Source organism: Apus apus, chromosome 19 (assembly GCF_020740795.1).
Source record: "Apus apus isolate bApuApu2 chromosome 19, bApuApu2.pri.cur, whole genome shotgun sequence".
NCBI classification, from domain to species: Eukaryota; Metazoa; Chordata; class Aves; order Apodiformes; family Apodidae; genus Apus; species Apus apus.
The window spans coordinates 3754165-3781172 of NC_067300.1; the positions used below are offsets into that span (position 1 = coordinate 3754165).

General features: G+C 52.1%; 1 protein-coding gene across 2 annotated transcripts in view; it reads right to left on the bottom strand.

The window, feature by feature from the left end:
- The window catches only part of ASTN2 (astrotactin 2), a 332514-nt gene that overhangs the window by 119376 nt on the left and 186130 nt on the right, over positions 1–27008 (bottom strand). For both annotated transcript variants that reach the window (XM_051636914.1, XM_051636915.1), the window contains 4 exons: positions 26244–26432; positions 7079–7203; positions 6562–6666; positions 4904–5083 (listed from right to left, as the gene is read on the bottom strand). In XM_051636914.1, coding sequence (XP_051492874.1) covers positions 4904–5083; positions 6562–6666; positions 7079–7203; positions 26244–26432 — 599 coding nt within the window. The remainder of the gene's footprint in view (positions 1–4903; positions 5084–6561; positions 6667–7078; positions 7204–26243; positions 26433–27008) is intronic.

The window sequence follows — 27008 nt, forward strand, 5'->3', positions numbered from 1 at the left end:
TGTGATGAAAGTAATGGAGTGGCTGTTTATAGGAACAGATCTCAAGGACAAGGAAATTCACTACATTTTATTTCTGACCAAGCAGGTATAAGGGAAAGCTATTATCTCCTTTAAGAGATGCAAAGCTTGCCTTACAGCTTTATTAATGCACTTGATTGTGACTATGAAATGAAAACTAAAGGATCCTGTGGACTAGTTCAATCATAATTGTGTTACAGCAGCACCAGACCTGAATGAAACCTTGAGAGGACAGAAGGGATCCACAGCCCCTGCTCAGAAGAATATGGACTAATGTTTTAGCAGAGCTCAGAGCTGTATGCTCAAAGTGCTTTCTGTTTTATGAAGATCTTGGTCTAAACTGCCATGTTAACAAGAAAGCATGAAAACTGTAACCTCTCAAAGGTAAATATAACAGGTGACATATAGTGCAAGAGAAGAGAAGCAGGTACAGGAGGGGCTGGTGGTCAGAAAGCCTTAGGGAGTGGGGTAGGATCTGTCAGGGCACAGTCCCTCTGTGGCTTGTTTTACTAAATGATCTGTTACTTTGTTAAGAAATACTAGATATTTTGCTTAACTAACTAAGGTTTAGGTAGAATTAACCACCCAGAGTAAATAATTTAGCATTAGGACACAGGGGTTCAGCATAACGTGGTGCAGTTTAGTATCCTCTTTAGTGTTACTCAGCATGAGTAAGGGTCTCTGATCCTCGCAGTTACAGTTTAGGGTGGTGTTTGTGACCCCCCAAATGGTGTGTGGATGCTCGGGCAGCAGCTTCTCCGTGAACAACTGAGAAGGAACATCTGCCACATCTGTAGCAGCCACTTTCAAAGCTCAGTTTGCCAAGTGCCCAGTGTGACCAGTAACCTCAGCCAAGGAAACTCCATCTAGGGACCACAGGTTATGAGAAAAAAAAGCTTTTCACTCACTGTAGATATAAAGCACTACAGCAACCTAACAGCTGGGTAGTAAAACCCTCTGCATCTCCTCCACCCTTGGATGTCAGGACCCTTCCCACTCCCTCAGGTCTTCAGTGGTGAGGAAGAGGAGCTCCCACAAGCCCATGTGCTCCTTGGTGGCAGCTCTCCACCAACACACCGTGTCTTTTTCCAGCTTTTCCTAGCCAGAGAACAGAAGTCTCCCACACTGATGCTCAGATCAGTCTGCACTGTGTGAAGGGAGAAAGTTGTCACTCAAATGCTTGACAAGACGAGCCCCTCTGCATTGCTGCTGATAACATCTACCTTTTCTCTAAGTGCTGGAGCACTCACACACATTTGTTCTGCATGTTGTGTATCGCAGTGGGAGCGAGCAGGCTAGAAAAGGGAGGAGGGAAATCCCACCGGAGCTGTCAGACTTCGCTATCAGAACAGCTCTTCCCTTTTCCTAACCAAGCTCTCCTCCTCCTCCAGCCAGACTGTGGAGCCACAAGGCTTTTAGCAGGGACAGATGATGTCCCTGGCAGGTGGATCTGTGGGATGGAGGGATCACTCTTTCCTCCTGTACATTTTGTGAGTCTCTTTGTGGTGGGTTAACCCCCAGCCCCTACCTCACATTTTATCACATTATATGGTGTGGAAGAGCCCAGTTTGGGTCAGCAGTCCTGGCTGTCCCCTTCCAATATCTTGCCCACCCCAGCCTACTCACTGTGGGGATGGAGTGGGAAGAAGAGGAATGCCAGAGGCTAGGCAAGCACCACTCAGCAGCAGCCATCACACTGGGGTGTCAGCCACACTGGTTTAGCCACAAATCCAAAGTGCAGCACCATGAAGCCCATTCACTCCACCCTGACCAGACCCAGCACATTCTTACATGCAACAAGAGGTGGCTGGGGGTCTGAAGTTTGCCCAGCTGCCAAACGAAGATGCTCACGCAAGAGGTACAAACTTAATGAGGTGCTATCAGCATTAAATGCTGGTTTTGATGGGGGAGAAAAATGATGCGGGCTCCTGTGGCACAGATCAATGCCCTGGGCAATCTCAAGGTCCCTGCTCAGAGGTCACTCCAATGAGTTAAAGCATTGCTTGGCTGCACAGACCTGAAGCAAACAGCCCAAAACATGGGCTTTTAATCACTCTGCATGAAACAAAATTCAGGTTTGGTTTGGTTTGCTCACAGGCTAACACTGTTCCTAGAGAGGAGCCCGGGGCATGTTTCCATGTCTGCCCTGGAAGGAGCACGGTGCTTGGTGTGACGCAGCAGTGCCTTTCTGGCTCTCTCATTTGCAGGATTAACTCCTGCAAATCCTTAGGAACAAGGATGGGCAGCTCCTTCACCTCCACCCAGCACACACCTGATCTACCTGCTGGGGCAAGGGGAACACTTTGCACGTCTACAGGCAGAGCCTGCAAACATCCAGCAGCGTGCTGGCTCCAGGCAGCAAGAAAGCACCAACTTTCTTCTGTCCCTGATGAGAGGCAGATCACTTTCTCCCTGGCTGCAGGAAGGGCTCTGCAGACACCAACCCACGTCACGGGCCTGTGTGCCGGCAGCGAGGGCGGCATTCCGGCTGCTCCAGCCTCGGCACTCAGCCAGGGCCTGGCCCGGAGCTTTGCTCCGGCTCCTGCTGCCGGTGGCACGGGCTCCTCCTCGAGATGATGTTTTCAATTAGGGCTCGGTGCTCAGATCCTGGGCTTTACCAACAGACGCCTCCTCCTGAGGGCTGCCGAGTGATTGATGAAGTTGATTAAAATATTACCATAATTTGGTGCGAGGCTGCAGACGCCGCCGTGTGCGTTTGTATCATATTTGGGGCCGTTCCAATTAGCTCGAGACTCGCCTCTCCCCCTCCTTTTCTGACCTGCTTTGTTCACTAACAAATTACCATTATCCTGGCCTCACTTTTGTATTTATTAGGGATGATGCACTTGCTGAGCAGTTCAGAAACTAGCAGCAGGGAGCCCGGTGGGCCAGAGCTGTTTCCAAGTGGAGACTGCATCCAGAACTGTCTAGCTGGAGCTATTTATTCTGATCCTCCTTATGTCACTGGCAAAATGATGGTAAATTAGCAGAGGGGCTGGGAATAAAATCTGTCTACCATAAAGAGCAAACTCTTGGCTCACTGGGGTTTCTCCAGGAGAGAGCCCTGCATTTCCTGTAACACCTTCTCTACCCACAGAGTCTATTTCTCCCTGTATCAGCAAGAGCCCTGAACATCCTCCATATCCTTCCAAGAACATTTTCTGGCCATCAAAGAGCTAAGTGCAACACTTGTTCCCTCTGTGGGAACAATAGCCCTGAAGTTCAACCTCACCCACCCCACTAGCTACCACAGACGGAGCCATGCACGGAGAACAAGGTCGGAGCCAGCACCCTATGCATGAATGCTGCCTGATCAGAAGTTCAGTGCTTATCTCCAGGTGTTAAACACTAAACCCCTAGGGGCACCCTGGGGTCCCATGAGTGCTCTGGTGCTTGGCAGGCAGGGGGAAGGATGCCCTGGATGCTCCCCATTCACTGGGACAGCCCTACAAGGAGCACATGGCAGGCACAGCTCCAGCACAGCTCCATGGGTGCAGGCAGGAGCTGGTGGGGAGCGAGGAGCCTGCCTTGACTGGCTGCATACCATGGACTAAAAAGGAAATTATTTAGTCAGCAAGGCACTGCTCACCTTCAGGCCCTGTGCCACCATGGGGCTTTGTGGTTGAGCCCTGGGAACCACCACTGCCCCAGCTGCAGAGAAGGTGGGGGCTCAGAAATAGAAGAGATTTCACCGCTGGGTCAAGTGTTGTCACCGTTCATCTCCCCCCTGGCCACAGCACCATGAAACAGCAGTGATAGCTGTGCTGGGCTCAGACTCCAGCATCCACCTCTTGTTCCCACCCAGGACCTTCAGAGAAAACCTGAGTCTGAGGTGACGGATCTGGGGCCATGGAGCCACTCCAGATCTGCTCCCCACTGACACGTGTGCCTGAGGATTGCAGGGAGCAAGCCTGATTAATGATTAATAGCATTGCAAGTCCGTAAACAACACACCTCCAGCACGCTTTCTCCTGTTAAACAGGGGCACTGCCATGGCAAACTTCATTTATCACTATTTAAAACCCAAACAAACGAGCACAGGGGGTTATAAATACACTTACAAGACGAGCTGTGCTGGGAAGACACAAAAAAAGAACAGATCAGAAAGCGACAGAGGCAGTGGGCGGGAGCAGACCTGTCTGCTGGCTCAACAAAACAAGGCTCCTCTTGGAAGCACCCAAGGGGCAGGACACCAGTGCCTTTACCCACCTCCATTACAATCAGCCCTACAACAGGCCCTATGAAACATCACAGACGTTTTACAACAGAAAAATATTAGACCTCAGGAATATTCCCAGCTCTCTGGAGGAGAGAGATGAATTGGCAAATGGAAGGCTACAGCGATAAGGGAGATTTTATAAACATAACCTAATTGTATTACTTCAAAGTCCTCAAGTTTATTGCCCTGTTTAATGATGTGTCTCGTTATTTATGGTGTAGCACAATGAGTCTGCTATTGATTTAATACACTTCCTTAAAGACCATCATTGTCACAAGCAATAAAACGGAGCCATTCTGAAACAGCTCAGTTATGTCACATCTCCATCACCTGACCCAGAGCACCACCAGGATGTGGGGACCACCACAATGGAGCTGGGGGCAGGTGGTGAGGAGGGTCTCCCCGGGGAAGGATGGAGTTAGAGTGCATCTACTGACAGGCAGGAGTAGGCAGAAGCAGGCAGGATGGGTCCACCTGGCTCCGGGATGCTTCCCATGAACACATGCCACCATTTCCTGCTGCCGGACACTCAGGTTGGTACTGGTCTGGGTCTCACATCTGGGTCCACTAACCAGTGAGGTGATGGTGTATGCATGAGGAAAAGAGGGTGGTGGATGGAAAACAGCATGGAGTAATACCACTGCCCAGATCTGCTACCCTGCTCACCTTTTTGGTACTGGAGCCAGAGCTGCTGCTGGACCTTCTTGCTGGGGAAGTGGATGGTGCAGCTGAACTCAGAGCCATACAGTGCCTCTGCGATGTAGTGGGAGCCAAACTGCTGGATGAAGGACAGCAGCTCCTCCCTGCTGCTGTCCTTGTTCAGGATCTTCAGGATGTTTGCAAAGCCTGTGGAAGGGAGGCAGAGGATTGGCAGGATGGCCAGGCAGGGCTGCCAACCACAGCCTGAGGGAAGGAGCCCCAGATGATCCCCTGCTGAAGACATAAAAGTCCCACTTGGATGCAAAGCACAGTTCCTTCTCTCTTGCCTGCATGGTCTACAAGATCCATTGGAATCCACAACCTGCCATGTGCCCTGGGCTGTGGCTCTGGCATCCTTCTAAAATTCCTCCCCCTAAGAGATTTCTCCAATAATTTTAAAGGAATGTGCACGTGAACATGTGTGCACACACCAACACCCTGTCACCAGCTCTGGCCCATTGTACAGGCTGCTGGTACATCATCACCCCTCATCCCAGACAAGGTGCTTGGCCTTTCTTTGGCAACACACATCACCAGAGATGTTCTCCTGGTGAAAGGATGAATTTATTACAGATGGCCCTGCAGACCAGAAAGCCAGAGAGAGCCTGGAGTGACACACAGGGCTGGACTGATGGCAGCTCTGTGGGTGTGCAGGGCTTGGGGCACCTCTTGAGCAGGGCCTGTGGAGACAGTGGTGGCTGCTGGCATGGGACAAGGACACAGACCCTCTCTGCTCTATGGAGATGAAATATCTTGGAACCATTGGTGACTGCACGGTGCCTTGGCACCCTTTAGAGCTGGCTAATATCATTGTTTTGCTTCAGTGATGGAACTGAAAACATACTGCAAGAAAATGCGTCATAACTGTCACCAAAAATGAGGTTATCTGGCTGGTTGGTTGGTTGATTGAAGAAGAAGGTTGGTTTAATGAAAATGCTGGTAGAATTCATTTTGAGCTGAACCCAAATATTTTGTTCAGCTCCAAGCAGGTCATTTCATTCAGGGATTGTGCAGCCTGTCTGCATTACATCTTTGTTTCTTTTTTTCTTTCCTTTCTCTATTTAAAAACAGGTTGATTTTTAAATAATAAATGCTGTTTTGAAATGAAAAGGTAAAACATTTCAGGTGGCAAGAAAATGTTGCAGCATTTCAGAAATAAAATGTGTAGCTTTAAACATGTGGCAATGAAATGTTTTGACGTTTGCAGGATCCTCCAACCCACCCCTTCTTCATTTGCAACTCCCTGCTTTATATGACCTGCATTTACAAGTGCTTTTGGTCTTTTTGAAACCACATTTTTTTTCAACAACTTACTGTTTTTCATACATACAGGTATTCACAGCCATCCCCACCAAATCCTCTCCACACTGTTGCTTATTAGCTCGATCCTGGCTCTGCCCCAGATCTTGGTTTGGATGACCGAGCCCCACAGACTCTCTGCCTCAGTTTCCCTGCCTCTCTCTTCCTGCCTCTGCCACAGTGCTGGGAGTGTGAGTTACTGCCTGAGCAGAGCCTAGAGGTGGGAAATGCTGGTGAGCTGCTCGGCATGACTATGTCTGGGGGCAGAGGACCACCACCCTCCCACCCACACAGACACAGGTCTCCCCGCTGCCAGAAACCCTCACCTGCAGAAAGGGTGATGGAGCTGAGCTTCACCCTGTAGAGGTTGCTCCTGACCCGCCAGTGCTGCACCATGGGGTAACCCATGGCCTCGTCGTACTTGATGTCTCCTGCAAAAGAAGAGCCAATGCTCAGCCCCTCTGGGGAATGCTGACGCTCACATCGAGTGCTTGCTTTGCTATGTGCCACAGAGACAAGAAATGGGATGGTGGCAGGGATGGCAACCTCCTCCAGTGGCCATGCTGTGGGGTCCCCAGGCTGCTGGCAGGACCAGCGTGGTGATGGCTGTGGCTGCTGGGAGCCTGCGGGGTTGGAGATGCTGCCTTGTGGGGCCAGGGTGCACTCACAGAGCCCATCTACTATTTCTGCCCCAGGTACACAGGAGGGATGCTGTGAAGGACCCCAAGATGCCAGGGGTGCTGATGGCCCTCAGAGTCCACACTGGGATCCAGGGTGGGAGAAGGGGCATTTGCTCCTGTGCTCGTCCCCAGCTGGCGCTGAGCCCAGGGAGGCAGCTCATACCTGTGAGAAGCTGCAGGTCAGGAAGGGGCTCTGAGAGGACACCACGGCACTGCTCCTCCACAGGCAGTGGGATCACCAGGAGGCCATCAGCCAGCTGTGGGAAGTCCTTAATGAAGTTATTCTCCCTGCAGAGAGAAAAAGACAACTGCAAAGCAACGATGCAGGCCACAGGCAGGCAGGGGCACTGAGCTGCCCCGGCAGCAATGGGACGGATGGCTCAGAGAGGTGAGGAACATCTGCAAGCAGGAGACCTAACAGGGGACAGAATCTGCAGCCCTGTCTACCAGCTGCCTCTGGCTGCACAGGCCTCCCAGACAGTGCTTAATGAGCTCCCCAGGGACCACAGCTTTATTAGCTCTCCAGCAGGGTGGGATCACCCTCAACCTGGGGACCTGGGCACTGGTTTTGGCCCAGATTTTCAAGTGTGCCTCTGGGGAGGGGACAGGCAGTGGGGAGGAGAGAGGAAGCACTGTTTCACCCCAAAGCTGCCCCTTTCCACTGCCTGCAGCATATTCCAGCACAGGACTGTGACCAAACATCAGCCCAAGCCCCACTGGGGCCCCCATCCTAAGCAGCAGCATTGCTCCCACGGCTTTGCCCCTGGGTGACTGACTCTCCAAAAGGAAGAAAAGGTACATTTATAGACAGACACCAAAAAAAAAAAAGCCAGCACGTGCAGCTCACGGTACAATTTTACCACACACACAGGATCTTTTCTAACCTTGGCAGGTATAACATTGTATAATAGGCCCCTAATGAATTGTTTCTAGAACAACGATACAGAGGAAATTATTTGAAATGGTGAACAGACAGGTCTCCAGAAGACAAGCCTCCCCCAGCAAGTGAAATGCCTCATGCCTGCACAAAGGAAATAACAGAGGGGGATTTTAAATATTGATCTTAGAGCTGAAATGCAGGCTGGGAGGCTCTGTGTCCTCCGGGTGCCAAGACAAAAAGGCAGCTGAGGAGAAAAAAGGGAGGTTCCTGCAAAATCAGGTCAGCCCCAGGAGCTGGGTGCAGGCTCAGGCTGGCACCACCTGCCCCAGCTACATTTTTATGAATAGATTTTCCTTTAAACAGCTGCTGGGTTTACCCTTCTTCCCTGGTTTAGCTTCCCCAGCCTGTCTCTTGGCAGAATGCTTGATCATCCCATGAGCATCTTGCAAGTGGGGATACCTTAGCTATCTCCAAGAGTCCCCCTGCAGTGAGGTACCAGGCTGGTGGAACCCTTCGTTGGGTCTCTCCCTCTGCTCCATGGTCAGGATATGGCCAGTGCAACCTGTGTCAGTGTCAAGCAGGACACTGTAGACCCATGCAACCAGGCTGGGGGTGCTCCTGGCCACGAGGTGGGTGAGAAGCAATGGAATGAGCAACTCAACTGCAGGAAGGGACACAGAGTGGGGCCGTGCATGGCTGCACAGGCAGCAGCAGCCTGCCTTGGCACCGCACCCTGCCTCAAAGCTGCTGGCACGTAATCATACCTCAGGAGCTTCACTTTAGGCAATGCTAGAGATAAGTTAGCTTATTTGAGGGGAAAAGCCTCTGGCTGGCACAGAAGCTCACAAATCTCATAGGTGTGACGCCGGGCAAGGGGTCCTCGTGGCAGAGATGTTGCTGGGAGCCCTTTGCTGGTTTAGCGGTACAAATGAGGAACTGCAATTACTGCCCGGGCCGGGAGCTGTGTGGGTGGGGGGAAGCAGGGGCTGCAAAATTAGGCAAGTTGGCAGGGAACACGAGAAGGAGCATATCAGAGTCTCTGCCTCAGCAGAAAAGGGAGAAAAGCGTCAGCGTTACCAAATACCAAAACCCTGGAGAAGCATGATGCCACACCCGGAAAGTGGGATGCAGCTGCACTAAGCCAGTCGGCCACCCTGGAGCATAGGAACCATCCCCTTCCCGAGGCATCAGTCCTGCACCTGGCACACAAGGGTGAGCACAAGGACCAGGAGTGTCATGCCAGAAGCCTGCCCAGCCTTGCAACCCACCTCTGAGAAGGTCAGGAGGGGATGTCCAGGAGGACAATGACACTGGTTGGTGGCACCTGCCCAAGCACTCTCCCATCTCCTCGCATGAGGGGACAGCCCTGGCAGTGTCAGGAGAGCTCAGCCATGGGGGACGAAAGCATGTGGCTCAGCAGACAGCAGACGACTGCATTAACCCTGCACTTGAGAACAGGGCAGGGAAGATGCAGCAGCCCCTCCTGCTTCTGCCATGCAAGCCCACCTGGTCCATAGCACCAACACCCCCCCATGCCAAGAGTCTGGGGATCGGCTGTCCTTAGGCATAAGCCCAGCTCACCCAGGTGTCAGGACAGCCCCCAGGGGGCTGGTGGTCCAGGCATGGGCAGCTATGGAGGTAGAAGCTGGAGGAGATGCAGACCAGTGCAGGAGGATCCACATGCAGTGGCTGCTGCTCCAAGCTGACATCTCTAGGAAAAGGTATTTACCGAGCAGCCATGCTCTGGGTGCCACTTGCTGTAATGCAGTTTGTTCTAACTGCCAGTGGAAAGGTCATGGAAAAACAAGGGGCAAGTGCAAGTCAAGGCGTGGGTGTACGGATTGGCACGTGCTCACACCGTGCTCCCGTGATAGCAGGGAGCAGCACTACAAGGCAGGACTTCAGGAGCACTTCAATGATGTGATTTTGTTTGCAAACCCTTCCGGCATCTCCTCCCTCCCCACCTCCAGCCCCCTCCTCCCTGACACCCCACACCAGGGGTGAGCTGGGGGTGGGTGGGTGGATGGGGCAGAATCTCTGCCTCTGCGGGCACAGGAAGGCAAACTGGGAGGGCGGGTGAGGGGACTCCCCGAAGCCGCGTGTGCCGGGCAGGGCTGCGGGCAGGGCTGCGGGCAGTGCAGCGTGCGGAGCCGCAGCCGGCAGAGGGCTGTAGCTCCTTGTCCACCGCGCCTTCATAACAGCCCTGAGGCTCGTAGCGCTGCTCACCGGAGAGGCACAAAACCAGGAGTTTCCGCCGGGCTTTTGTGCTCGCTGGAAGCTCAGATCAAAACCATCGGGCTCTGTGCAAGAAGCAGGGATGCAGGCGAGGGGAGGGGTGTGACAGCATCCCTGTGCACGGCCAAGCCACCAGTGCCTCTGCACGGGTGTAGAACCACACGCAGGGCTCACACCTCGGGGTCCCTACCGTTCCCAAGGGCCACAGGCACACCTTCATAACCCCAGTTCCTACCAGTCATTGAGCCAGGTTTATTCCAATGGGATCAGGAGAAAGTGCAGGAAACCTGCCTGCTTTCAGCACCTGTTAGTCCTGCAGCATTCTACTCTCTCTCTTGCTCTGCCCCCCAGCATCTCCCCAGCGTTGGTGGAGCAGATGTTCAGTACTCTCAGTCTCCAGCACGACGCACGCTGAAGCCACTCGCTGCCTTGCAACGCTCCCCTGGAAGGGAGGCCCTTGTCTCTTGAGGCATTTTGCAGATACTGAGTCATTATACAAGGATGTTCAGTTTCTTTCACAGCAGTCCCAGTCCCCAGTAGCATCCAACCTGGAGTATGTCTCTGCCATGGGAAGGAGCTGATTTCCAGAGTCCTGATGCAGGGAAAGGTTAAATGGCCAAAGGCTTCACTGAGCTCTTGTACTAGCGAGGTGGGCTGAGGAAGGCAAGTGTCTGGATTAAACCAAATTCAAAATTCTGGCTTTGATGGACATGTCATGTAACCTTGTTCAGGTCATAAAATCCACTCACTGCCTCGAGTGACACAGACACAGACAGCAGCTCCCTCCATCCGGGGTGTTGGGAGGGTAAAGGCAATTAGCAGCTGCTCAGGTACCAGGAGGAGGGCTCAGGCAGCAAGAGCCCACTGTGCCAGTGTCCTCCTGTCCTCTGAAACTTGGTACACAAACTAGAGATGTTTTCAGGGAATCTGACCTTAAATAAAACACCCAAGGTCATGCGACACATCCGCGGCGCGGCGATGGGCTGCGCTGCCGTGCTCCGCAGTGCTGCTGTCACCTCCTGCAGCTGATGGAAGTGTCCAAAAAAGATCAGCATCCCACAGCATCCCTGAGCATAAGGGGGTTTTAGGGGAGCAGGAGAGCCTGACGCAGGTGCTGGGGAGCAGAAGAAGTGCTGTCATCCTCCTGGATGGGTCCATGCTGCTGGGTCCTGGTCCACAGCATGATTCTGCTCAGCCCTGGGGGGCACCGCTTCCCCTTGCCAAGGGGGTGAAAGCCAGGACCAAGCTGGCTGTGGGATTTTGGCCCATGGTAGGGAACGATCAGCTGGTGACCTACATTCATTTCATTATCCTGTCAGCAACACTGTAGGGTGAAGGAGCAGCTTTTCCTCCTTGCCTCAGTCAACTCCCTTTCCACTTCACTCCCGAAGGTCACGGCCTCGGTGTTGTACTCTCCCGTTGACCGTTTCACAAACCCTCCTTGTTCTCGTGACTTCCATTGCAAATCCAAGCATCAGCTGGTGTGGGAATTCCTGCCTCCATCAGCCACCATGAGTGGATCTATGCCCTGTATCACAGCAACTGGGCAAATATATTTATGAAGGGGTAAAAAAAAGTGAAATATAAAATGACCCTGCAAATGATTAGCTGATGCCCTGAAGCGTGAGATTTAATTACCCTTATCTGAGCCGGCACAGCTACAAATGTTAATCACATTGTCATCCAGCGTGCTCGTGTTCAGCAAAGTGACTATGCAAGGACTGTGCCTTCTGAGAGGAACCCTCCTCTGGCAAAAATAATTTATTAGTCTTTCTTCTTTCTGTCCTGCAAACGCTTGGGGAGAACAAGATGAATTTGAGGTTATTTAGGGCCAGCTTTTGACCCAACTTTTCTTCAGAGGAGCTTTCCTGCTGTGGTGGCTGCAACCTTACAAGAGCCTAGCTTGCATCGGACACAGGGACATTCAGAAATAGCTTATTTGTAGCTTGTTACAAGAAAAATTTGATCTAGAGTCACTGGGAGACAGAAAAGAGGGTGTCCTGTTTCCGCAGCCACTTTGGAGAAGGTAAGCAGGCCGTAAATCTCGCCCCAATGTGTCTCCATGACCTCAGGCATCAGTGAATTATAAAGGCTTAATGCAAATGCTCTGAAGCAGCAGTTACTTACTCCAAATTTACTGGTCATTAATTTTAGCGAAGCCCCACTCCAGTATAACGAGGCAGGATTTAAAGAAGGAGCGACGGGTCAGGTTTTGCCAGGTCCTGGAGACCTCTCAGCTCCCCAGCTTGCAGCCCTAACCACAGTTTGCACCAATGCATGGCTGGATTGAGTCGTGGGGAGAGAGGAGAGCATCAACCTGGAGGTGCCAGTGTCCCCAGAATCCCCCAGTGTGGCTGCAGCCAAGGTCCCCATCCCTCCAGTGACTCAGGTGATGAGGTTAAGGCCTGTCCCCACACTGCTCATCCCTCCCCACCATGTCTCCAACATGCCCCACTTCAGTGCCAGCAATAAACAGCCCGACAATATTCAAGAGCTGCCTTAACCCCGGGGCTCAGGGAGGATTAGCATTTAAATTGAGGTCTTTCAGGAAGGTAAATCACTGGTGCTGGGGCTGCAGCGCTTGTGGGGCTTCTTGGGCCAGCGCCGTGTACATGGAGCTCAGCACCATCCCCACCACCTGCCCTCACACTGAGCCCCCAAACCTGCCCCAAAGCCCTCAGTGAAGTCACCTGCTTGGTCATGGGGAGGGGTTGGAAGGGGCTCAGCCAACACCAGCAAAACACCATGGGCTCTGTCTCAGAGGCTCTTTGATCCTGGCACTAGAATGCTCATCACCTGCTGTGCCAGCATGGAGGTGATGGCACTGCTGGGGCCCCTCTTCCCTCATTGCCCCCAACCTGGGAACACCAAAGAATGGGAAAGGAGTGAGCAAAGGGTGGTGATTGTCCCTGGGGACCATGGCTGGGAGCAGGAGCTGCAAACCCAGGCAGTGCCTCTGCCACCGGGCATGCGGTGCCACGAGGAGATGCCAGCCATGGCACGGTGATTGTGACAGCCAGCAATGACATCTGAACATGGGACTTTACAACCTGGGACAGCAGTGACAGCTGGACAGAAGGATGGGGGGTGGGAGCAGCACTGCTCCCTTGAAGCTGACAGAGATGGGGAAGGGGATTCATTCCCAGTGAATAGTTTATTCACTGTAAACCAGGAATTCAGCTGATCCAAAGCTATTTGTTAATTCCACTTGAACATGTTGCAGAACCTGAGCAGAGATTATTTTGGCTGTTCCTGCTTTAAAGTACAAAAGAGATGGAGGAAGATGAATGGTGGCCACCACCACACTGTCACTAGGCCTTCTGGGAGGGTCCTGCCCCTCCCCAGAAGCTAAAGGCAAGTCTTAACGGAGACTGTGACTTTTTCCCCATGCACCACAACATCAAACTCATTTCACAGTAGTCCAAAGCATGCCTCTGCTGGCAGTTTAGTCCAGCTGTTGAACAAATAACTCACCTCTCCACACTGCTTGTACCCAGGTCAGCAGCAGAACACTCCTCACAGCCCCCCAGGAGTCACCTGCCCATGCCCATCAGCATCGTGTTCCACCAATGCTGCACCATTCCAACCTGCTTTTCCTACAAATCACCTCCAAACATCCCTCAAATGCTAAAGCCCTCCTCCAGTCCACACCACCCTGGTGACACAACCAAGCACTCAGGGAAACCCAGCCAGTGGTGTCCACCACCATGGCAGTGATGATGAATGCAACTTTCACTGTCTCTGTGATGTTCACCATCATGGAGAAAAACTGCATCCTCTGCTGAAGCCATTTCTAAAGTAAAGACACAGGAATCTTCTTTCAGATGAAGAGATGGAGAAGCCACAAGCAATAGAAACAAAGATCTCCCTCTTGCACCCCAGTGAACCCCAGAGCAGGAGGGCCTGCTGCTGAAGGAGGTCCACCATCACCATGTGGCTCTGGCCAGCAGAAGCAATGAAGCTCAGGTGAAGTTCCCACAGCCCAGCACCTGTTTATTACCTTTTATTATTCTCCCTGCCCCGCTCCCCTTTATACAGCTATTCATTTATTCCAGAAAAGTGTGTCTCCTGGGGGTGAAATCCTGCGGTAGGCTGTGGATCTTTCTTCCTCTGGAGAGCCTGTTGGGAACAGGCTGAAATGGAGTGCTGAGTAAAAAAAAAAAATTGGAAAGTTACAGTTCCCACAGCAACGCCTGGAGCCAGTGCAGCAGGCAGAGCAGGCAAAGCTGGATTTATGCCTTAATTATGGAGTCAGGGCTGCAAGAGGAATCCCATGCAAAGCTCTACCTTTCAGCTCCTTACACAACTTTGCAAATATACAGATTATTCCCTTTGGGATTGAATTTTTCCATGCTTAACCTAAGCTTAAAGGTGATTTTCTCCAAGAAGTTTTAAGAAAAGTAAAAAGTCCCCATTTTTGAGTGAGAAGGTGAGGGAAAAAAGCTGACACATCCCCAGCTGGAGAAAGAGAAGAGAGTGACAACCTGTCTCCAGTTTGCCTGTTACACTGACACAACTTGCTCCTAGAAGCCCACACCTGCAGAGAGCAAATCCCTTGTGAGCTGGGAGCCATGACTTGGTGCAGAAGCTGCCATCATTAACACTAAAACCCAGGTTATATTTCCTAGTCCCATCAGGACTAGAGCCCAAAATACCAGAGTCCACCAACAGTCCTTCCCCTCTGACAGAGCAGAACCCAAGCTCTTTGCATTTACTGCTGGAGACCTACTTGTTTGATGCTTGGATAAACAGGAAGGCAGCTGATGAAATCCAACCCACTGTGTGTGTGACCCAACACTTTTCATCTCTAAGTTGGTATCTCCTTAGTACTACCCTGCTTGAGTCACTGCACCCAGGTGCACCATCACCCAGAACAAGCCCTGTCACACACACCTCTGTGCTCCTCTTCCCCTTGCATAGAAGAAAAGCAAATGACCAAGTAGCCAAAACATCTCTCCCTGCAGGGGTCTGGGTTGAGCATTTGGCTGATCTCACCCGTGAGATAGGCTGTGGCTCCACCACTGCCCACAGCCAGACAGGTTTTGGCCTCAGCTGCCTTGCCTTGAGCCTGCAATCCAGAGGCAGAGCCAGGAGGACACATTTAAGCCACGCTTCCTCAATGGGAAGGTCCAGAAATTACAAAACAGCTGATGTGGCTGATGAAAAATCTGCCTCTTTGCAAAGGGCTGGCACTGCTTAGTGTCTACCATGTCCTGCTCCATGTATCTGCTCTCCAAGGTGTCTTCCTCCATTAGCTTTGCCATTGTTGACAGCCAAAGGGTCTAACCTTGTCTGCTTCCATAAGCTCAGAAACATTCAGCTTTTTAACCATTTGGATGGAGAAGATGAGAGACTGCCCTCCTGGAGCAGCTCATGAAGCTTCTGCCCACTGGGCTGTGGCTTCTCTGAGATCATCTGGGGATGGTTTCTCTATGGGGACATTTTTTCTATGCCTGAGCAACCCTGAGCCAGACTGGACAACTCCTCTGAATGGTTATTTCACTGGTGAGCTGTGCCAAGGCTGCAGGTCCTCTCGTGCAGGTTGTTTGGATGCTGTTTGCAATCATTCCCTACGTGTTGTTCAAGCAGCTCCGTGCCTGGTGCTTTCATTAACATTATTTGTAACACGGCAACAAATAAAACTCCCACTGGCTTCAGAAGAGCCAGGACTACATGCTGGGACTTCCCAAGGAACTGGCATGAGGCTGGTGCCTGACTTCCATCCAGTTGCTGTGGGATTTGGGCACAGTGACCTGAAACTGGTGGCCTCTCCCACTCCCAGCAACTCTTTCTGGGACACCCACTCCCCAGCTGCAAAGCCCTGGGGAGCACAAGGATCTGCCATTTAAATATTTGCCTTTCCAATGTAAATGCAGACCCAGCTCTCTGTTCAGCACACACATCCATTCTTCTTTAACAAATTGGGATCTTAAGCTTTTTTTTTTTTTTCCTCTCTCTTAAGCTTCATCGTTAACCTTTAAGATGGAGATAACACGTAAGAGTTTGGAAAGGAATCAGAAAAGACCTTGGAAAGGAGCCAGGCACAGTGTTAATACTGGGCTGCACATCATATCTCTTCAGTTCTTCTTTCCCCCAGGGTGGTTCGGACTGCTCTTGACTACCACCATGGTATTACAAACTCTAATGAGGTTTGGAAAATAAGAAACCCACTGTGGCGTGGGAGAAACTAATAGAAATTGTTTTGTCTTTTCTCTATTAGTCATTAGAAGCAGAGGAAAAACAGCCACAAGCAGTGGCAGGGCTGCAATATCACCACACATTTCACATGCTGGCACTCCAACAAAACCACTTCAATGCAATTAATGCTCCTGCTTTCCCTCTGTGCACCAGCATCCCCGTGCAGTGCCAGTGGTGCCCGGTGCCCACCAGCCAGGAATGCAGCACCCAGGCTGGCCCACTCAAGGTGCTCAGCCAGCCTGTGGCTCTGCCCAGCAGCAAACCCACTAGCATGGACCATGGCAGCGAGCTGCTCTGCAGAGCCTGGTGTCCCCCAGGGGCCAGCACCAGGTGACTGCAGCCCTGTGCAGGGCAGGGCTCGGAGACACATCCAGAAGCAGCAGCTCCCCAGCCCTGTCAGGCAGCCAGAGCATACGGTGAATGAGCTGGGATTTGTGACTGCATCTGCAAAGTCGTGTTTCTGCCTGCGCAGTTAATGACAGAAGCCACGAAACGATGAGCACAGTGAGCTGAGGCAGGGTGACAGCCTCTGCAGCAAGCTGGGGTGGGGTGACAGCCCCTGCAGCCAGTTCACCCCTCACCACCCTCCCAGGGAAGGGCAGGAGCTGGGAACCAGCCCCACTCCAGGGACTCAATAACGTGTCTCAGAGCAACTTCTGCTTTGCTTCCTCCCTCCCAGCCCTGCTGGCCACTGCTCCCAGGCTGCTCAGTTGCCTGATGACAAGTGGCAGTGCCATCACACCTTCCAGATGTTTGCCTGCTGCCTGTGGGTGCGGGCACAGCTGGTGAGTGGCACATCCCCCAGACAACCAGGGGTTGCTCTGCCTGAGCAGGATGCCTTGGCCTGTGCAGGGGAGAAATGAGCTGGTGCAAATGCCACAAGCTTTCATCTCAAGACAATAGTTATTGAAGGCAACGGCCCATGGGTGACTCCAACTTGCCTGCCTGCAATCTGGGCAGGGAGAGCACGACAGCAAGGGAGCATGGCTGGGGGACAGGGAGGGGGTGAGCCATGCTGGGTCAGTCCCCACTGCCTGCTCCTGCCTTCTTCCACAATGGGACATGCTCCAGCATCCACACCTGGTCACACTGCCCAAAAACCTGTTTTAGATTCAGATCTCCTGGGTTATCCCACATCCCTTAAGGGCAGGATGCAGCAGGGGATGGGAAGGCTCCCAGCACAGCTTGTCCACCGCTTTGGTAGACAGTGGATTCAGCTGATGAGACCCAAACCCAAACCTGACACTTGCCTTCAGATTTTTGCATTCATGAGTTACTATGCAACACAAGAAGGGCAAAAAGTTCATCTCTGGAGAGATCACTTGGGATGGGAAAGAACAAGACAAGATTTTCTGCTGCACTGAGGATTGCATCCAAGCCCTGCTGCTACCTCAGAAGCAGGTATGGCTCAACAGCTGGCAGAGCTGTGGAGTGCTCTGATAGCCCTGTGCTGGTGCCTGCTCGTGCCTGCATTGCCTGGAGCAAGGATTCAGAGTGCTAAGTCAATGTCAAGCCAATTTAGTCCTTGGATGGGGAATCTCCATCGGCCAGTGCTGGCAATAGTGAGAGGAGCAGTGATGAGCTGGTAAGTGTCATTCTTGTCCCTAGAGGTGCCACTGGAGTGGTGTCGGTGGTGCAGCCAGTACAAACCCACAGCTCGTGCTAATGATGACCACCAAAGAAGTGCCCACTGCAGGATGGAAAACCCCTGCTGTCACAGGCTGAAGTCGGGTGATCACAATTTACTGCCTCAGTCCCTCCCACCTCACTCTCTTGTTTCTTTTCAGCTGAACATAACCTTTATTTTCATGTGTTCTGAGGGGGTGCAGAGCCCCTGAGCCTCCGGAGTGACTGCACCTTGTGTCAGAGGAGCAAAGGAGAAGCAATTCCTCTCTGCAGGCCTGTACACCACTGCAAGGCTGTAAAGCCAATAAGGACTCCCTGGGATGAAGGATACTCAATAAATCTTGGCTGTTATTGCAATAAAACCAATCTCCACCGCATCTCTTAATAACGCAGATTAACTATGCAATAACACCAGCTATAATTAGGATCATAAAAGTCAGAGATGGGAAAGGTTAGCAGGTCAGCCAGTCCATCCCACGGGCTGCTCCCCACAACACAGGGAAGCAGGAAACCTCCCGGCTGCCCTGGGAACTCAGGAAAGCAAAGGCAGGTTTAGCAGTTATGGGCACCGTAGGAAGCAGGAAGGAAGCAGTGAAAAGGAGGGGACAGCACATGAATCATCTCAGCTCTGCCAAACCCTGCAGGGAGCAGAGCTCTGCTCTCACTCTGAAAGTGTCGAACACTGATCTGTGGTCCCTTCTCTCCTGTGTGGGTCTGTGTCCCCTCTCTCAAATCTTTATTTTTTCCTTGTGCTCAGGACTCAAGACAAAGGTGTCACCATCAGCTCTTCACAGCATAGACCCTGAAGATCTCAGGGAGCCCCTGACAGCTGCATAGGGGAATGAGGGTGTCCCCTGAGGGCCCCAGGCTGATGCCAGCAAGGCAGGTTCCTCACAGGAGAAGCCCATGTCCCAAGCTTCCCAAGGGACTCTCTGCCTTCCATCCCACGAGAAGCTCCCAGCCCCAAAGCTAGGAGACACAACCTTCCCATATGCACACGCACCCTGGCCAGCATCATTCCCAGACTGGAATCCTATTACCTGCTCCCCTCCAGCCCAGGGACCAGCACTCCTCCAACCACCTCAGCCAATGCACGCAGCCCAAGCCCTGATGCCTATTGCCTTCCTCAACCTTCTGCTCCCAGGAACCCCAGCATCTTCCTCGCTTCAGTGGTGCATCCTTGTGTCCCTGGCCCTTCTCCCCTGCCATTCCCATGGGCCTGGTAGCACTGGCAGTGGTAGGGCAGGCAGGAGGGCTCCCTGCCTGGGCACAGCACTGCTCTGCCCGATTAGCACTGCTGGGGGTGACAGGCTCTGTTTGCGCTGCGTGATTAGCTGTGGAAATGCAAATCTGCACTTCCTCCGCCGCAGCAGCTAACAAGATAATGAATATTTTCATCAGCTGCAGAGAATACAAACATCTGCAGACACAACCACGCTGCCAGGGCCAGGGTGGAGCGGGGGTGCAAGGTGGGGGAGCAGCTTCCCCATGGGGGCACCAGCTCTGCTGCTGGGGGAAAGGGAAGTTCTGCCACCACCAGCTGGTCCCTGAGCCCAGCAAAAGCCTGTGGGTGATGCTCCGTCAGCTTCAGTGGGTGCTGGTGCCATCAGCAGTGCCTCTGCTCCGGACAGCATCTGTGCCTGTGAGCACAGGTTTGAGGTGTGTACTCACCTCCCCCACGGCACCACATCAGCTCTGCCCCCTCGCTGCCCATTTCTAGAATTTGAGCTTCACTTGGAAACATCAGCTCACCCATTTGCAGGGCTGCAAAGCCTGGTTTTGGGGCATGGAATGAGGCCAAAGCTGCTGGGCTTTTCCTCAGCCTCATGATAACAGGGGGGTGTTTGGTTGCAGTGTTTAACACCAACCTATTTCTCCATAGCAACACATCCTACGCAATGGAGGGGCTGGTGAAGGAGTCCAAGCCTCAGGTCATGGATGTACAATTGGTTCTGGGCTCTGGCTGCGTTGACACCTTCTACACTGCTGTCCCTCCTGCTCCTCTGGGCTCAGGCACTGGGAGCCATGGGGTTCTCATGGGCAATGGCCAAGCAGCAGAGACTGACCCTGTGCAAGGTTATTCCACTGCCTGCACAGACTAGAATGAAATGGAGCAGCTCAGGGGTGTATCCAGAGCAGGGCAGGGCAGCAGGAACTGGACATGGCTGCCACAACCTTGCCCATGCTCACTGAGGATGTGCTTGTCCCCTCCTTAAATCCTACCCACACCAGACACTGAATGAGTCTGAAAACCTCCAGTACTTACAGTACCTCTACTACCAATAGCTCAGTATATTTTAGAATACATCTCTTCCACCCTGGACCCCTGCGTCGCCTTTAGGATATTGCTAGCACTAGACTTGCTTTTGTTTTGCTAAAAGGATGAAAAAAGGCTACCAATCCAGTGCAAACACACGTGGCTGCAGACTGTCAGAAATACCAGCTCAAAGCCTCACGAGCTGTTCTCCTTCCTGGTGGGATGCCAACTTTGAAACAGAGCAGGGCCAACGCACGCAGTGTGCAACAGTAACGGCACTGACGGGGTGCTGCACTAATTGCATTAGTCATTTATAGACTGGATTGATAAAATCTCAATGCTCATTCTGGCTAGTGAAGATGTGCTCAATATACGCTGTGTCTGTCTACATGCAACATGTTTCAGGCTCTAAAAAGGGCTGGAGGGACTCAGGAAAGCAGCCAGGGTGTTCCTGCCTCTCAGTTGAGAGGTGGAAAAAAACGGGGTTGAGGAAAAATGACTCAGTATTTCAGGGCCACTTGGGGGATTGAGGAAAGGTAGCTCAGATGGGGACTGCAAAGCCATTGTGTGTGGTGTGGCCACATGTGGGTATCAGGACACTTCTCTGCTGCTCAGACAGCAGCCCTGGCTGGGAGCAGGCAGTGCTCCCACGTGTGTACAGGGAGTGGGGAAGTGAGTGAAGCATCACATCCCAGAACAGCTCCACAATGCTGCTAAACTGCTAAAGGCCCTCTTACCCACTGAGGACCAAGGCCCGAGGCATTAGCCTGGCTTGGAAAGACATCATTACTTCCAACTAGCATGTCTGAGGCTTCAGAGCTGTGAACAGGTAATAGAATTGCAGCAACAAATAATAAAAAAAAGGAATGAAATGGGAAGCAGTCACTGGAAAAGAGATCCATACATTATCCTGGCCTGAAGGGTAATAGGTAAACAAGGTGTTGGGGTACTGGCTGGTGCTGAGCTCACCAGCACAGGAATTATAAATAGCACAATTATAACTTCTGTGTTCAGAGATTTCAAAAAGAGGGGAAAAAAAATATGAGAAAAATCAATAGTGTTAATTTAACTAGTTGCAGCTCTTACTTTAGTGCTGCCATGGGGAGCCAGCCGTTCTCACCAGGACTAACCCTCCCCCTGAGCTGGGGGCATCAACCAAGACCTCACCCATGTCCTGCACTCAGATGTGATGCTGCACCCAGCTGACACCCATCCCAGCCCCCAACAGCACCCACAGCCAGGGAGACACGGGCTGCAGCTCACAGGAGGCCTCCCCGGTGCAGGGGGAGAAATGGAGTGGGGACCTTCCCCAAAGCAGCCCCCAGCAGGGATGGTGCTGAGCTCTCAGCACACCCCACTGGTTTATTAAGGGCTGAGAAGTTAAGAGGAGAAGGAGTGACAGATTTGAAATTAACTTGCCAAATTCCCCATCAATATTATGACAATTCCACGCATCGGTTCAGTGACCCAGCGCCCGGCTGCCAGCAGGAACGGAGCAGCAAGGCAGCAGAGCTGGCTGCTGGGCTGGCAGTGCTCCGGGCCAGTGGGTGCTCATCTCCCCGTGGCACCTCAGTGTTGGGCTCAGTAGAACTGGCCCAGACCCAGCACCACCTCCCATCCAACCTTTCCCTTCCCCAAAGCTGTGAAGAAGTACCAGCTCTGTTTCACGGGTAGGGATGTGAGGAACTGCATCCTCTGAGGATGGATTTGCAAAGGGAAAGGTGCTTCTAACCTGCAGGAAGGTGCTGGGTAGGACAGCCCTGCCTCCTCCAGCTGGTCACTGAGAGAACACTCATTGTTTGGCAGGTTTTGTGCAGTGAAAAAGTGCTGACACAAAACCTCTCCCCTCTCCAGCCACCAGACCAGTGTGGCTGCTTATCTGCCTCTATCACTCAGAAACTCCCTGGACTCTTATCATCTTCACTGGGAAGGGGGATCAAAGGGGGCCTGTGGGGATGAACGAGGTGCTCCCCCTGACTCGGGGCTGGGCCAAGCCAGAGCAGGATGAGAGGCAGAGCTGGAGGCAGGGGTGGGAAGGGACCTTGGCTGGGGCAGACGGCTGCTCCACGGGGAGTGCTCTGCCACGCACGGCTCTGACAGCCTGTTTGCTGTGCAGTGCTAATCCAGTTAGTAAAGTTGGCTCCACGGGTAGTAATTTGGGTTGGTTTCTTGGTTTTTTTTTTTCTATATTAATGGCATAAAAGCAACAGTTTGAAACTGCAAACAGCTCTGAAACAAAAATTGCTATTCCCTTGTGGCAATGAGACAGCACAAGCCAGATAAGGAATGAACAAACAATCCATTTGGAAAATAATCCCCTGGTGATTTGGGGATGGTGTAGAGTTTGGGCTCTGTCCCACCATGAGACAACAGGGGGAAAGCTGCTCTAATCCAGTCTTTAGCAAGCTGGATCCACTGCTGAGCCTCCCAGCTAGACTGGGAGGTGTGACTGGAATAGATGAGCTCCAATCCCACCATGTATTAACACTGCACAGTGTTTTGCCAAACAGGAACCTTATTTTTTTTTTCCAAAAGAGAGGGTTGCCCAGAAGGCAACAGCTCTGGGCTCAATGATGGAAGGAGCAAGGAGGGTTTCTGGTGTGTGATCAAAGACCCCTCCTCATCCTCTCATCAAAGTGCCCAGTGAGGGACCACGTGGCAGTTGTGTCACTTTGATTTAAATCATTGCAATAAAACAGCAGCAACAATGACACTGTGCACTCCTCCAAGCAGGAACATTCACACTGGCTTATCCAACAGGTCAACTGAGCACCCCAAACACTACAGTGATAATTAGCAGTCATTAAGCCATCTTAGTACAGAAAAAGATGTCCACAGCTACGAACTCATGACAGCTCGAGCTGAGCTGCAGGGATGCTGTGGTGCTCATGTCCTGCTGGGCTGTGGCTTCAATGTCACTGAGGGATGGGAAAGGGTCCTTGGCACAGTACCTAGGAAGCAGGTATGGAGCACACACATACACAGCATGAATCATTCTGGCTGTTGCCCACCCCTGGTCACAGCAGCCAGGATTTGCTCCCTCTATCCTTTCTTTGGGTGTTTCCATCTCCTCAGTCCTGCCACCAAAGTGTCTGGGTGCTGCCTGACTCCTTTGGATAAAATGTGGGTTAAAGGAGAAGATCAAAATCTGAGCCACTGCAGGCAGGTCTCATCTCTGGGACCTGCAGGCTGGGCAGATCTTTTTTCATTACCCGCCTACTGTGCTTTGCTCTCATGTCAAACACCATCCTTACTCTACATCCTAAAGGTATTCACTGCCCATCCCTGTCTTCTCAAGCTGGCCAGACACAATAAAGACATAGATGCTACATCAGCTCCACCCAGTGCCGTGCTGAGCCACGTCTGGGGGTACCACACAGGTTACAGGACCACCTACAGATTGCCAGGTGGCAGAGACCATACCAACCCCAACAGGATTGAAATACCACTGTAGCTGATAAGTCCTGCCCAGACCAGGGTGTGTGAGATGACTTCTCCCAGCACAAAGGCTCCCTCCCAACACCATGCTCCATGCCCAGCAGATGGAGAATATCCTATTTATTAAAGATACTGAAGATGCGGCGGCATGGGAAGCAGACACCATTCACAGGACTGTCACATCTGCATAGCTGAAGGATCCCAGCAGTGATAAATCCCTCTAAAATACTCATCCCCTTGTTCTGATAGCAGGTTCTTGCTCCTACTTTGCAGAAACAGGCTTTTAATCCCTGGTATTAGGCAGCTTCCTGCTATGTTTCAAATGCACCAAATTAAGGACTTCTCTAACAGCTGGCGTCTTAATGCTCAGAGAGGTTTTTGAATATCTATGAAAATCAGAGGCAAATTACATCTTTTAGTTAATAATTTCTTCTCCATTAACCTCCTTCTCTTCCCTTGTTAGGAGATGATGTAATGGTGCTTCTTCAGCATAACCCTCCGACACAGCGAGCAGCCCGGCCATAGGGAAAGAGGCTGTGAGCAGGGAAGTGAGTCCTCCTCATGGCTGCCTGGAGCTTCTGGAGCCACCAGCCGACATTCAAAGGGGAAAGGGCAGCTGTGCTGACCTTCCAAGGCTGCTGAAAGCATTTCTGGGGCAAGATGTTCTGCCTCCTGCTTGCTCCAAGCTCTGCTGAGCCAGAGCATCATAAGCTACGCCTGCAACACGTGGGCATGCTTTGCTTTTGTTTCAGACCTGCTTTGTCCTGCCCCTCACAGCTGTTAGATCCAGAACTAGCCCCCCCAGATTATGATGGGTGCTGAAAACCCTGTTTGTGGTGGTGAGGTTGTGCAGAGGACCTGGCTCCCACTGCACAGACCCTCACTGGGAAAAGCTTTCCCAAACTGCAAGCACACCGGGCTAGGAGACGTGCCTGCCATGGGAGGGAGGCAGAACATGAACAGCCCTTATTTTTAACCTGAAAACCTGTCAGCCATGAGCCCCAGGGAGCGCTTTGGGCTCTGACCCCTGGAAGATGCAATCCCAACCCTTCAAGGTGTTTTATACAGAGAGAAAAGAGGCCAAGCAAAGAGCCCCTGCAGGAACTGCTCCTGGTCCAGCCTGGGACTTCCCAAACCCACCATCCCCAGGATGCTCTGGGACAGCATGACTTGCACAAGTCACATCTCCTAGACCCACAGACTTGTGTGTTTTCCAGCCAGAATTCAGCCTTCAGGAAAGTGGAGGTGTTTGTTTCCCAGCAGTGACAAAGCAGCCCTTAGACCTCAGCCCTGGCCAAGGCAGGAGAAGGATAGCTTCCCAACCCTCCTGCTCTGCAGTGCAAGCAAAGAGCAGGCTACAGACCAGCTGGAGCGGAAATTAAAGCCTCTGCAAAAAGAGGTTTGGTGCATAAAGACTGATGGCACAAGCTGGGGTTGGACTTCATTCGGGGGCAGAATACATGGGTCTGGTATTTCCAAGCAGTGCATTTGGAGAGGGTTTTTTTAAGCCCCCAGACTGTTCTGACCCACCAGCTCATGGAAAATTCCAGCTCTCTAGCCTTGGCTCTGCTCTGATGGACCCACTGACCCTTTGTAGTGTAGAAGGGAGAGAAGGCAAAGAGGAGCCCGCTAGGAAAATTGTCTTTCTGTACCGTCAGTTCTCACTTCCAGCAAAGGCTGTGGCTGTGCTGGCTCCAAGCACTCTGTTCTGAGCTCCTTTGTGGTGGTGGAGCTCATAATTCATCTGCCATCAAGAGAGCAAAGGCCGGAGTTCAACAGTAACTCATAGCTAGGAAGGCTTTGCACTCAGCTGGGGAAAAAGTGTCCAGGAAAACACAGTGAGCAGCAATGCTGAGCACCCACAACTGCAGCTGAAATTGGAGACATGACTGGTCTTGGTGCCTTAACACAAAAATAAACCCAACCATCAGTGCACTGGCAAACACTGGGCAAAGGAAAGTTGTATTTGGGTGGGATGTGGGCTGGATCCTCTCCTACTGATCAGCACTGCTGCTTGGAAACTCACAGGCCCACCTCAGTTTACGCCTAAGCAATATGCAGAACTGAAGAACAATAAATAAATCATCTGATTTTCCAGCCCTAAATTCAGCAATGATCAGCAAGCTCTCCTCCCTGAGCATGGAAAGGCAAAGACCTGGGCAGCTCTGCCCCTGCTCTCCACCCTCAGCACTTCAGTTACACCTGGGGTGTAGCCTGCAAACACCCCCAGCCATCTGCTACTTGCTCTCAGGGAGGTATTTACCTGCAACTTATTCAGGTTATTTCCTATCCTGCTCTATCCACAGCTTCTCCCAGTACTCTGACTGGGGCACAGCTCACACAGGTTGAAAACTCACCAAAGGAAATGCTCTTCATACTACGTACAATTAAACATCAGAACTTGCAGGATATCATGGAAATAAAAGACATCAGTGTTCAGAAAGAGATGAGGGAACATCATGGAGAAGAGCCCATCAAAGGCAATGAAACACTCATCTCACAAGACACACACACCGACCCAGGAGGGTCCTGTGCTGATGCCTGCAGGAAGGATGAGCAAGCAGGAAAACCATGGATGCTTGTTGTCCTTTTGCTCTCTTTCTCTAGTGAATGTGTCAGAGATGCTGACCTTGCATCAATGCACCTTGGTCCCATCCCAATATTCCTCAAACTAGGAGCAGAAATGAAACATACCTGAAAGTCATCTGGAAGACCTGTCCTTGGTTGACATGCTGGCTCCTGTTGTTATAGCCATGAAGCATCTCCCCAAAGAGGGTGTCATTGAACTTGGCATCTGACTTCAGGCACTTGGGGCCCTCACAGATGTCTGACAGCATCAGGCAGGACTTTCCATCTGGGGCCAGCTTGTACTCCTCCACACACCTGTGGAGCACCATGGGCTACATTAGATGGTCCTGGCATGGAGCATGTTCCCCTCAAGCCCCGCAGTGAGACAAGTCTGCTGAGCCCAGCCCAGCATCAAGAACACCTGCGGAAGCTCCTGAGAAGGCAGACAGGTTGCAGAGCCTCATCCTCTGCCACAGCTCAGTTGGGTGACCAGGAAACAAGGGCTTGGCTCCCAACACCCGTCTTTTCTGCAGTCACACTCCCTGCCTGGGACCTGCCCCTGCCCTGGAAAGCAGAGCTGACCCCACTGCACATGAGCTGCTCCACCATCCCCAACAACTCCTGCCTGGCCAGTGTCCTCTGACCCTGTTGTGGTGTGGGCATAAACATTCCTCAGGCGAGAGCAAAGCAAATTCAAGCTCCTGCCTTTATTTCCACCCAGCAGTGCCCTCCTGCAAGGAGGCAGCTCCAGCGTGGCTGCTCCTCTGCTCTTTAGTCCCACTTCCAATCACACCATGGGTAGGATGCACACGTTCATTTTGAGCAGTGAGGGAAACTGAGGCAGGCAGCAGGGATGTGATTTAACCACAGTCACTGCAGACATCAGTGCCA